Source organism: Mchenga conophoros, linkage group LG14 (assembly GCF_057382185.1).
Source record: "Mchenga conophoros isolate Kocher_MC1m ecotype Shallow Benthic linkage group LG14, M_conophoros_male_GT1.1, whole genome shotgun sequence".
NCBI lineage: Eukaryota > Metazoa > Chordata > Actinopteri > Cichliformes > Cichlidae > Mchenga > Mchenga conophoros.
The window spans coordinates 19,545,620-19,559,170 of NC_140539.1; the positions used below are offsets into that span (position 1 = coordinate 19,545,620).

General features: G+C 39.9%; 1 protein-coding gene across 2 annotated transcripts in view; it reads left to right on the forward strand.

The window, feature by feature from the left end:
* fchsd2 (FCH and double SH3 domains 2) overlaps positions 1 to 13,551 on the forward strand; it is a 77,384-nt gene that overhangs the window by 54,505 nt on the left and 9,328 nt on the right. For both annotated transcript variants that reach the window (XM_085245720.1, XM_085245721.1), the window contains 3 exons: positions 5,333 to 5,422; positions 5,643 to 5,705; positions 12,121 to 12,255. In XM_085245720.1, the coding sequence (XP_085101846.1) occupies positions 5,333 to 5,422; positions 5,643 to 5,705; positions 12,121 to 12,255 (288 nt within the window). The remainder of the gene's footprint in view (positions 1 to 5,332; positions 5,423 to 5,642; positions 5,706 to 12,120; positions 12,256 to 13,551) is intronic.

The window sequence follows — 13,551 nt, forward strand, 5'->3', positions numbered from 1 at the left end:
TCAATGAGATCACTGCACCGTGCGCTATCCTTCTCAGCCTAATCCTCTCTGTTCGCTCCCAGAAGTCTATATTTCTATTCATTCTGCTTTTCAGCTTCATTGCATTTGGCTCATTCTCTATCTAACTTCCTCTTTGGCTCCACACTACCTTTGTTATCAGGCTTTTGCATATTTGGCACCCTCTGCTGTCAAGTTAAGAAACATTTGCTTTGTCGTCATGCATTCGAATAATTTAGCAGCTATCAGTAGCTTGTGATCTCACTTCCCTCAAAATAATTAGAGAATCTTTTCATAGCAAAGTGCAAACATGTGTCCACGTCACCTTTTTTTCTGTGCTTCATCCTCTGTCTTTCTCTCGTGCTTCCCTTTAATTTCTCTTCTAGACCAGCATTACCTTGACTAAGATGGTGAATATTTTATGAGCTCTTTGATACTAATGGCTTTATCACAGACCTCTTATCACAGATTTATAAAGGGAGTGAAAGCAGGGCAAAAGACATTATGTAGGTTTGATGGGAACATTAGCTGTATTTTTTGTATTATTGATGGGAGCATTATCTGTATTATCTGTGAATTAGCTCCATCTTCCTTCCATCAAGCCTTTTCCAGTAGCAATATCAATCACAAAGCCAAGCCAGGCCTATACATTAGTTACACTACCCAAAAATATTAAGGGAACACTTGGTCATCACAGTATAACAGGAAGTCGGTTAGACTTCCTACTTCATATCAGTGTGTCAGGATAGGAAGCATAAACTGGTGCAGGTGAGTGACAACAGGTGTGCTAGAGAGGCAACACTAAGACAACCCCTTATCCCCCCTCGACAGCCAACACAACAAACACTAGGCAGACTTTTGCAACAGCAGCTGGACTACTGAGCAGTTAATTCACAGGATACATGGGTTTTGAAAACAACTTCTCAGGGTTACAGGCTGTTGTTTCGCTTCAGGGCCACACCCTTTTCAGCAGCCAGTAGTGCAACCAGGTATACAGATGTCATTTGTGTGTGATTTCTGTGTTTCGTCTTTCGGGGACTGGTGTATCAGTTTACCCCCTTAAACCTCTCCCTCACCTTACTAGCCGCATGAGTTCAGCCCTGAGATTATTAAGTCTGTCAGGTATAATGATAATACCTTACCTTGATCTTTGGATTTGTGCCTCATCGTGCAACAAGGGTGAACAGGTAACAATCCAGTTTACCACCTCGAGGCCTTGGGGGGATGTTGGTCATTTGGGACAAAAGCTCCCTACGTCCAACACAGCAGACCAACTTCAACAAGTTGTCTCTAGATTCTGCATCCATGATGGGACGGTCAACTCGAGAGGGACTGGAATTCAGGCTCTGCTCGAGTCCTTTCAGCTCAGGGTAAGAGTGGCTGTTCAAATATGCCTGAAGCTGCTAGAGATGCTTACAGCAACCTTTGAAGCCTGGCCATCTGAGGGTTCATCTGGTAGCAGTATGGGTAAACCATGATGACCATATCAAGAGTTGGTCCCTTAGCACGCATTTTTGGGTAATGCAGTTTCCGCATGGTGCCAAGAGTTTGCTGCCCCCTAGAGGGAAATGGCTTGCAGCATGGGACCTGGCATTGGTCTTGCAGGACCTGGGCAGGTCACCTGTTACGCAGGTATATCCATGATGGAGAAGTTATTAAAAAGTGTTTTTCTTTTAGCAGCTGCAACAGTTAGCGAGCTCCATGTACTCTCTTTCAAACCTGTACTTTATGCTGGAAACTTGATGGCTCTGAAGTAATGCTGTGGCCAAATGTGGCTGTTCTACCCAAGATCTTGACATCCAGCCATACTAATGAAGCCATAGAACTTCAGGCGTGCGACCCTCCCCCCTTAGATCAGAGTGGAGGATGCAGTGGATTTTTTGTGTCTATAGATTAGGGAAACACAGAACTTTAGGCACTCAGAGCAGTTCTTTATTAGTTATAATAGGAAGAACACGGGAAAAGCTCTGTCCAAGCAGGGATTTTCCCACTGAGTTGTTGACACAGTAAAACGGGTGTACGAAGTAACAGGTGCACCTGTCCCTTCAGATGTTAGTTGTCAGTGTACCAGGGTTATGGCCACATGAGGCGTTCCACTAAGTGAAATCTATGCAGGGGCATCCTGGGCAGCGTCTTGCACGTCTAAATGTCATTAGCTTAGTAACTTAAGTTTTTTTGTGATGATAAGTTGTTCCCTTAAATATTTAAGTGCTGCATTTCTGAGGAATTTGTGTTTTTCTGGCTAAGCAGTCTCTACGTCATATCATAACAAGCAGACTATCTGGTATGCCTGCTTAAGCTTGCACGATTACAATCAGTCAGTAATCAAGACTGTTATTATTTACTGTAGTTAAAGCTGTGGTTTAAAGCCAGTGTTTACAGTTAAAACAACAACTGTTGAAATGCTTATTGAATATAAAACTGCAGGTGAAACTGTGTCGAAAATAGAAGTTGTGAATTTGAGATAAAACATTATAGCTGCTTCTAATTTTAATGTAAAGGCTGAAAATGTCAGCAAGTTTCCTGTTTTTTTTGTTGTTTTACAGTTTTCTATGAGCATTTTTTTATCACAAACATGAAGCAAAAACCATATATGTAAATTTGTTGGCCCACGGTTTTAGCCAAATCTTTAATTAAATATGTTAAAAAGCCAAGGGAGGCTGGGAGGTTTATATTGACAGGATTATGCATTTTAGCTGTGTGGACATGATTGGAAAAAGCAAGGCCGAGTTTTTTTGTTTGTTTGTTTCTATGATGGTCACAAAAAACTATACAAAATGAAACGCCTCACACTTTTTATAGTGCTGTATTTATTTTTCAGTGTTTTGTTATAGTTTGCACCGTTCAGTCTCCACAGATATCCAATTTTTCTAAAGTGGAATCAGTAAATACTGACAGAAAGGGAAGAGTTATGTATTCTGTGCTCTACAGTTTGTGTCTTTCTCTGAAACTGCTTGACAGTTATTACCATAACAAGGCTTAACAGCATAACTAAGTGATATGAGTGATTCTTGCTATGATAAAAGACAAGTGAAGATGGTCAAAATATACAATTAAATGCGTTATATATTCTTTTATAAATGATATAGTATGCCCCAGGCTAGCCTGTAATGCGCTGCTGAAGCTAATTAATAAAACAACATGTTCCCAAGATCAGATATCAGGAGAAAACACAGCACTGGGATGAAGGGAACACTTTTGATCTCATTAATTTGTCAGAGAGAGGCACATGGCAGTTGTATTGCATATGCTGTAGGAGATACATACTGTGTGCAGGTCATTCGGACTGAAGCTAATCAGATTAAGATTTTCTCCAATTTCTCTTAATGGAAAATCCTAAATTTTAAAGCTACCAGCTCTTTTATGCTTTGAAGTACAAGTTTAAACCAAAATCTAAAATTCCTTTATTTAAAATAAACGATTATGGGCATTTTTGCTGCTTTCCTATTTATAAGAAGCTCTCAGAGGGGGTGGGAGTGAGAACAGCTGAGGCAAGGGGCTGTTTCCATACGTAGCTGTCGGAGGCTGTTCTCAAACTGCCTCCACTAGACAATCTGGCCTTGTTGACTCACAACATCAGAGCAGGGAGTAGGTTGTGCTCTCAAAAGTATTTCACTACAAGCAAGCAAAACTAACAAGAGTTGGAAAATTGACTGAGTGGATCTGCTCATATTTTTCTACACTATGTGTATTGACATGTGAGCACAATTGAATAAATAGGGCATAGACATAGCCATGAGTCTCAGCAAACCAACCCAGACCAGTTGGTTTGCTGAGATGATGACAGAATGCACTGTGAAAACTTATAGTACATATAGGGAGTGATTGCAGTGGTCCCCCTGTGCCTTTTATAGTTTAAATAACTCTTCTTTGCTGTTTGTCTATCACAAGGAGCTCACATACCACATTATTGCTTTTATCAGCATAGCTGCTGTTATGTGTTTAAATGCTTGTTTGTAGCACCTTTTGTATAACACAGTTTGACTTCCGTAGAGGTCTTTGTACAAGACGTGAACCCAGAATCCTTAATAATTCAATCATAAATCAATAATTGATTTACAGCTGGACTCCTGATGTTCAGTTCTGCTGGCCAGAGTACTAATGAGCTCATGTCACGGCGAGGTGTCTGTCTGTTCATCCACAATTCACAAAAATCGCTGCTTCTCCTCAGGTATTGATCAGACTTTAGTGCAACTTGCACACAATGATCAGCCGAGTCTCCACCCAAATTGTGCTCAAGGTCAAGGTGACATTTGTCATTTTATGGACTTTTATGGGCTTTTTATTGTGATGGATGGTAATCCAGATGATCTGCTAAGCTACTGATGTCCTGGTTTTCCCTGCGAGTTTTCTATCTATCTATCCTCCATCTATTTTTCTATTTCTTTCAGTTTTGCTAGTATTGATTATAGATGCTCTGTCTGCCTGACTGTGTGCACTCTATCCACATGTGATTTGCACTCACACCATTGGCTGTGCTTCATATTGACTTACATTAATGATTTAGTGCTGCAGCTTTCCTTAAGGAACAGTTGCTAGCAGTGTAATGGCCATTATTTGTCCCCATCTTAGTCTGGTATGTTTATGGTTCAGTAGCAACAGCCAAGGCTGGTGTTTGTTAGGTGCTGCTAACGGAAGGGAAAAACTGAGGCCCATGAAGTGGCTCAGGCCTTTATTGATCAAAGTGTGGGAGTCTGTCTTGACGGCGTGTCTTTCTGTCTTACTCCGTGCCTCTGTGGGATGGAGCTATCAGCTATCAGTCTGCTCTGTCAGCACTGGTGAGAAAGGAAAGAAGCAGGTAATGAAAGAGGAAATTGATGAAAACAATGAGAGACAGAAGGAAAAGGAGACAGGATTAGAGATAAGAGCGAGCTGATGCGAGAGAGCTTCAATGTATATCTCAGGGGTTCCTCTACAGGTGGATATAGCATCATCATCTAGTCTCATTAGAGTGCAGCAAGTTTTGATGATTTGTTGCTTAGGAGACTGTGTGACCCAGTTTTTAAACATTTTGGGGTGAAAATTCAGTTTGCATTGAACAGAACTCGTGCAGCTGTCAAGATGTCAAAATGAAAGCTGTGACATGAGTAGAAATGGCTCCTTATGTTTCCTCTAACATACAGCTTCATTGTAATTTCCATCTTTTTCTTTAGGACCTTGCATTTTAGTAATCCCATCGTTTATGTAGGTAGTTGGAGCATTATTAGCATGTTTGCTAATAACCAGTCATTTGTATAGAGTTTTATATCATCCTTTCTTTTAAAGATTGATATTGGACTTTGCAGCCTTGGTACATGTGCTTCTTTAACAATCTTAACCTCTTTGCTCTCCAAAGACAATAAAGTTGAAAGCTGAAGCTCGGCTGGACCTTCTACGCCAAGTTGGGGTTGCCGTGGATACCTGGCTAAAGAGCGCCATGAACCAGGTGTGTATTGTCAGTGAGTGTTGGGAAAGCATGCAGGTATGCTGTGTGCTCATGTGCATGTCCCTGACCTGTGTGAAGATTTATTTGATATGCGTATGGTTGTGTTTGCAGTCATATCTTTGAGCACTTTTTTTTGTTGTTGTTTGTATATTTTGTGTGTATGTGTCTGCCTGTTTGCAATATGTGTATAAACCCCTGACTCTCTCCGTGCATGCTGTAGGTGATGGAGGAGCTGGAGAATGAACGTTGGGCCAGCTACACTTCCCACGACCCTTCACTGTCGGTGAGACACAGCCCCTCACTACATCTGCATTGCAGCTATTTTTTGCCAAGCCAGAACAATTAAACTTGTCTACCACTGGACAAAATTTGGACAAAATATTTAAAATGTATATATTTAAAAGTAGTTTTAAACAAAACATGGGTCCTAATGTTACTACCAGCCTGCAATATCTGTTCTCACTTGGCTAGAAAATGCAATTCCTACACCTACAGGGTAAATAACAAACTATATGACAAAGATGAATGTGCCCACCTACTGGATGTTTAGTGCTTTGGCTGTTGGAGTCTTAGGCTTTTTAAAGTGGATGTAATCATATGTAGGAGCTGATTAAGTCTAGTGCTAACTAGAGGTCTGGTTTCTGGGGAGATCAGTCCACAACTGATGTGTTGCATTGTGTGTTTTTCTTTTCATGTATGTATCTCACTATATTAGCAGTGTGTTTGAGATCATTATCATGCTGAAGTGTGAAGCCACTGACAATCAGACAGTTTCAAAGTGGTGTACATGGTGGATCACTATCTGTCTTTTCTATGTTCACCACTTGCTGAAATGCAAACCATGACAGAGCCTTCACCATGTTTTACAGATGGCTGTAGACACCCACTGTTGAACCTTTTTTTTTTTTTATCTCCATCAACAATTTGGACCTGAAATTTGAAATTTGGATTCATTACTCCATCAGACCAGTTGCCACTGATTTTCAGTCGAGTTCTCGTGTAATTTGAAGTACCTCAGTCTTTTATCCCAGTTTCCTTTCATTAAGAAGTGCTTCTTGACATCCACCCCTTCTACCGAGAGCATTTCTGAATGGATCAGCTAAAGGGTCAGCTGCATCTCTCAGCTCCTGCTGTCCAAGGAGCTTTCCTGTTTCATAAGGACACAACTTTCAGATGCTGTTCATCTGCTGTAGATAGGTTTCTCTTACACATGCCACTTGTTCTCTTGTCTTCTACCTGTCCAGTTTGCTCAATTTTTTTAAGGACACACTGCACGCCATGCTGAGTTATGCCAAGCTTTTAGCTAATAGCTCTTTGGGAATCACCTTATTACTATTTTAAGGTGTTTGAAAGCCTGGAGAACTATAGCTAAAGAGCACTTTAAAACGTTACAAGAATTTCTCGCTCCTTGTAAGCAAAATATAAAGAAATGGCTCAAGACTTTTGCACACTTTTTTGTAACTGTGTTTATTGCATTGACACTGGCCTGCTGTACCCACTAAAATGAACACCCTCACATCAGTAAGCTGTATATGATCTTTTGATTTCCCAACTGTCTCTCAGTAAATTCTTCAAATTCACTACACAAGCACGGCACTCAATTCAGCACATTCAAAAATGAAATGCTGAACTTTTAACACACGGGCTCATGGCTGCTCATTCTTTATGGTTTCATTATCCGTGAAAATCTCCCAACCAGAGTAGCTCTCCTGACAGATTACTTTCTGAAAGATGTAAATTGATAAATAATTGACCTTGGCCCTGCTGCCTAATCATCTATCACAGCAGTTAAAGACTCTTAAAACGCCCCACTTCCTCAGTGGAATACTGATGTAGTTCTCTCTTAACTTTATTTCACAGCTCTTAGCTTTAATGACAAAGTAGACAGATATGACGTCTTTTGTGTATCATCTCATCATGTTTGTGAAAGTGTGCGCAAACTGTATGAATGTGCTAATGGGTCCCAAGTTTTTCATGCTCTGTGCAGAACTCCACCCTAAAAATATTAGACACTTTAGAAATACAGCTTTTATCACAGAGGTATTTTATTATGAAGTATCAAAGTGCCATATATAAACTATACACTGGCTGTAATTCAGCCTTACATGCTGTGTTCTTTTGTGTAGGGATATTTCTGCGTAATTATGTTTGTGCATTTGTATGTGAGTTGTCTTCTCTGCATTAGCTTTACAGGGAGGCAAGTGTGCCAATCACTAGTAGAGTGATCCCACATGGGGCTTTGTGAGGAGACGTGTGTCTGTCTGTCAACAAGACTAAACATAGCTAGTCTGCTTTATTGGAAGCACTTGACATTCTGCTCATGTGATATTGCAGCTTGCAGCTAACACTAGAGAGAAAGAGAGAGAGAGAGAGAGAGAGACAGACACTGAACTTAAGAAAGAGAGAAAATGGAGAGAGAGATGAGCTAAATGGAAAAAGAATGAAAGAGGCATTTGTGCAGTTAAAGGGTGAAAGAAGCAGCAGCAGAGAGACAAGTACTGAAGAATGAGAAAAGTTAATTGGCTGTAAAAAAAAAAAAAAAAGAAAAAGAAGAAGAAGAGGAGGGGTATGAGGTGAAGGAGAAGAGCAGAGATGAGGAGAAAGTCATGTCAGAGCAGAGGCATTGGAGGTGAGAAAGGTGGGGGTGAAAACAGCCAATAACTTGCTGTAATGTGATTTTATACTGTAAGAGATATAAGGTGTGGCATGTTTGCTCAGACAAAATGGTCCCCACACCTTGAGTCTCCTCAAGATTTGATCACGGTGCACAAACCTGCAGGTCAAATCCAATTTGTAATGAGCCAATCACATGGCATCAACTAATTTCTGCATGTAGATATGGTTAAGATGACCTGCTGACTAACTGTAAGCTTTTCAGAAGCTGCTGATCTACTGGGACACATAACCATCTCTATCTACAGAGTCTAAAAAGTAGAAAATGTCTAGAAGGGGTCAGTTCTGTGGGTGAAGATGAACACAAACTCAGATGATCAGTCATTACAGTCAAGGTATGCAGAAGAGCATCTCTAAACATACATCGTGCTTTAAAGCAGATTGGCTGTAGCAGCAGAAGACCGCATTTCTGCTGCAGCGTTTGGATAGTATTTGGTCACACAGCATAAAAGCATGAATCCCTGCTGGCTGCTTGTGATGGTGTGGGAGATATTTTCTTGTCACCTGATCCCTTTAGTACCAACTGAGCATCATTTAAATGCCACAGATATGCCGTGGCGGACAAAACTGTGTCAACTGTGTGATGCCATCATGTCAATATGGACCCAAATCTCTGATTAATTCAACAAGGTGCTGGAATCACCTTGTTGAATGTATGCAATGAAGAATTAAAGCAGTTATAAAGGCAAAAGGGGTCAAAGCCACAAGAAAGATGTGCTTAATAGTGTCCAGTGAGTGTATGTCTCAAAATATTTTATACTAAAAACAGTCAGGAGGGTTAAAATTTTGAACAATATTTATCTTCTTTTGACGGCATTTTAAAACTTCTCTTGTCCTATTTACAAGATTTGTCTGTTGTAGGCGTTTGCTGAAAACTCAGTGTGGTTTAGATGTCATTAAAAGAACAGACCAGGAGGCACATTGAGTATTCAGGCATATGACAGCAGTTCATCTGACATAGATTTTATTTGGAGAGCCTGGGGAGACTGACAGCAGCAAAGAAAGCTGGGACATTGTTATTAACAGGGTGCAAGAAAAAGAGACAGTATGAGAAGGGAAGGAAAAGTCAGAAGTGACCGATAACAAAGAAAGAACAAAGGATTGATGTAGTGCGAGTAATAATCTGCACAGGACGTGACAGAAACACAATGAAAGTAGGGAGCAGGCTCTCTCCTCGGCCGTTTCTTCATCCCACTCAGGTTTATTAATCTGAATGAAATACTGCAAGCCTTAAAAACCTCAGGCCTCTCAGACAGCAACTGCCTTCATTACAATAACACTTTTGCAGTTATTACCTCCAGGAACAGTAAAATCTTGCACTGGCCTGTCTCTGCTGTATTGGTACATATACTGAGATGTATATTTTGTGGTACTTTATAGGGTTATTACTGGAATACATACTGGCCTTTACTTCAGGGATTAAAAGGAACTGGTCTCTGGGCTAAGCAGCGTATTCTTAAATCAACAAAGAGGATAAGCTTAATGTGAACCAACAAACAAGCAGCCACTAAAGAAATGTGGCCCTGACTGAAGCCTCCACGCCGTAGGTTCTACATGGCTGTGCTTGAAATCACCTTCTCTTTACAATGAAATTACCCTTGTCCAGGTAGTAGTGGTAAATGATGTGTTACATCAGGGGTTTATTATTTAACATGGACACTTATCAATTACTAACAGACCGCAGCAGTGTTTATTTTATGTGGTTCAGACATGTCAGTAACTATTGAAAGGATCACAGGACTGTGTCCTGATGTTTAGGTGAAACACACTCACACTCAGTTTATCTTATCCTGTAACACGTTTTCCTAAAAACGAAGTCATCTTCACGGCAGCACATCACTTAGGATGGCGTGGTTTTTAGGCAACTGTATCCAAACTGCTGAATGGATTGCCATGAATGTTGGTGTGCACATTTATGTGCCCCTCAAGATTCATTTTAACAAAACTGATGTTCCTCAGATCTCACTTTTTCATGCGTTAGCAGGACAAAACAACAAAAATTAAGGCCAGTCCTGTCAGTTTAACTATTACTGTGTTTTTACCAAGCTAATTATAGTCAGTACTTATTCATATGGTAAATGCTACTGTTATTCTATTTATTTTAGAAATCATGGCTGAACAATATACAGCATCACGGCAAATGTAATGTTTTTATTATGCAGGTAACAGTTTTAAAGAAGCACAAACGTAAGTCCATGTTTATATTTCTTCTAGGTAAAAAGTATGCTTACAATCAGGAAAACAAAAAAAGGAGGAAGAGAGGTCTATACATTATTTTTTAACACAAGCAATTTTTTTGATTCATCATCATCTCCCTGAGGTCAGCTCAGGTCAGCAGGTCAACAGGAAAAATGACCAAAAACACCTCAAAATTGCAGCAGCCATGCATCCTCAGATCCAGGAAAAAAAATGTAGGAGTGACATTATCTAAAATACTTAGCAGCCATTTCCTGAAATTAATTGGATGACAATTTTCCAGTACAGATTAATATCAGGTAAATATCAGAGCATTAGATCCAGTCTCTTTGTACAGCAAAAATAAATGACGTGTGTACAAATGTGTTTAGGCTCTTGATACAAAATACAAGACTTTAAAGACCAAATTACACTTGATACAAATTCAATACAAGAGCTTTAACCTCCTAGGACTTGGCGTCCACATATGTGGACATCACATTTTGGGTTATTTAGACCAAAATACTCAATTTTGCTCTACAAGGGCCTGATATCCACTTACGAGGACATTATACTGCTACTGTTCTATTGAAATGTTAAACGAATATCCTCATATGTGGCTCTCATTTTTCTTAGAAACAAAAATCAGGTAAAAAAAAATCAGGTAATTCTTTGTTTTTACATTCATCGGGTCCCAATCAGTCCAAATATCAAAAATAAATTAAAAATGCATGCTGTGGAAGAGTTCGGGTCTTAGGCGGTTAAAAATAAAACATATTAAAAGCCTTTGGTAACGTGTTACCAAGTGGGTAAAAACAGAAAGCCTTCCTCCTAAAGCAAATAGTGTTAATGACACACCCATGTCAAGGTGCAAAAACATTCCCTATTTTCTTACCCATTCCTTCAGATAGTTTTGATAACAGTGTCTTTTTTATTACAGAATCATATGTCAAACTCTGGAGATTAACTAAAGTACTAAAGACATACATGTTTTGTTGTGCACCGTTATAGAGTTTACTGTGTCAACAGAAATCTGATGACTAAACACAATGAACTGAGAACACACACACACACACACACACACACACACACACACACACACACACACACACACACACACACACACACACACACACACACACACACGCTATTTTCTCTCCCCATCTATTGTTACTGGTCAGGTCAGCCTTCTGTCTGTGATAGATCTTTCTACCAGCTGTATCACATGACTTCCCTGTAAGCCAGTGAAATTCACATGGAACAAACGAGGGAGTGGCTGGCTCATTTGAAACATTAGTCCTGGTACACCTGTGTCAAAAAAGCTACAGTACACACACTGAGCAGGATAGAGAAACTCAGACAGGAAGGAGCGATAGAAAGGTAAGGAACTATCTGTACAGATGGAAAAATACTACAGGTGGCGAATAGACAAGACATAGTCTCGCAGCTGGTTATCGGACGCATAGTAGAAAGTGAGAAGAGAAGCTGGGATCATAACACAGCTGGGGAGCTGCAAGGTTAGTTTGAAGCAGTAGAAATAAACAGATAACAGTATACCTAACTAGGCATCACTTGGACAGCAGGAGTTGTGAGCACTTTGACTTTTTTTAACTGGTTTACATTAATAATTTAGCTAAACATCAAAGAAAATATAAATATACTGAGCATTTTACCATCTGGTATCATGTAAAATATGTTAAATGTTTTGCATTTAAACAGCTGTTGTTGTGTTTTTGCTCTTGAATATAGGCGTGTGTTTTAATCATTAACTTTAAAGGTGAGTGGAGCTTTTCTTGTTTGTCCTTGTACTTATCAGAGGTTTTCATTGTGGATCTGTTTGTGTGTTAAAGGGCACAGTGGACCTGGAGCGTGAAGAGGGTGAAGAGTGTGAGGAGAATATGGAGGTTTTTGACGACAGCAGCTCCAGCCCTTCGGGGACCCTCCGCAACTACCCGCTAACCTGCAAAGTCCTGTATTCATACAAGGTGTGAAGCAGCATGCACACAGTTACAGGGTGACACACACCTGCATGCACACAGCATCAAATATCTGCCTACTAGAAAGGAAACACCTGCAGCACACAGTATTATTGTTGACATATGTATGCCATTTAAATACCTCATTAACTAATCATTAATAGAGAATTGTTTGGTTATATGGAGGACATCTTAGGTCAACTGAACTCCTCTTGCTGTTTAGATGTCCTGCCAACAAGTTTTTTCAAAAAGGTCTCAAAGACTTTAGAGTCAGACCTGTTACAGATCGTCAACTTTTCCTTAATGTCAGGTGTGTTTCCGGAACCACTAAAAACTGCTGTAATAAAACCTATACTGAAAAAGGACAATCTTGACAAGACACAAATGAACAACTACAGGCCGATTTCAAATCTCCCATTTTTAAGTAAGATCATTGAAAAAGCAGTTTCTCAACAGCTCAATTACTTCTTAAAACAGAATAACTGCTACGATGCCTTCCAGTCAGGTTTTAGACAGAACCACAGCACTGAAACTGCTCTGACCAAAGTGTTTAATGACATATGTCTGAATACAGACAGTGGAAAAATGTCAGTCTTAGTTTTACTGGATCTCAGTGCAGCATTTGATACAGTTGACCACAACATATTACTCAAACGACTGGAGAACTGGGCAGGTCTTTCAGGAACTGTACTAAACTGGTTCAAAACATACTTAGAAAACAGGAAATACTTTGTATCAATAGGTAACTTCACATCTGAGCAGACAAGCATCACATGTGGAGTTCCCCAAGGTTCCATCTTGGGACCCCCTCTGTTTAACATTTACATGCTCCCACTGGCACAGATTATAAAGAACAACAAAATAAACTATCACAGCTATGCAGATGACACACAAATATATATCACAATGTCACCAGGAGACCGAGGCCCTGTACAGGCTCTTGGTAAATGCATTGAGGAAATCAATGACTGGTTGTGCCACAATTTTCTCCAGCTAAACAAAAACAAAACTGAGGTAATAGTCTTTGGCGCCAAAGAAAAACGATTACAGGTCACCAGAGAACTTCAATCTATACATCTAAAAACCACAAACCAGGCGAGAAATTTGGGTGTAGTGATGGATGCAGACCTAAACTTAGAAAAACACATTAAGACAATAACAAAGTCAGCTTACTATCACCTCAAGAATATTTCAAGGATAAAAGATCTGATGTCTCAACAGGACCTGGAAAAACTAGTCCATGCATTCATTTTTAGTAGGCTTGATTACTGTAACAGCATCTTTACAGGTCTACCTAAAAAATCA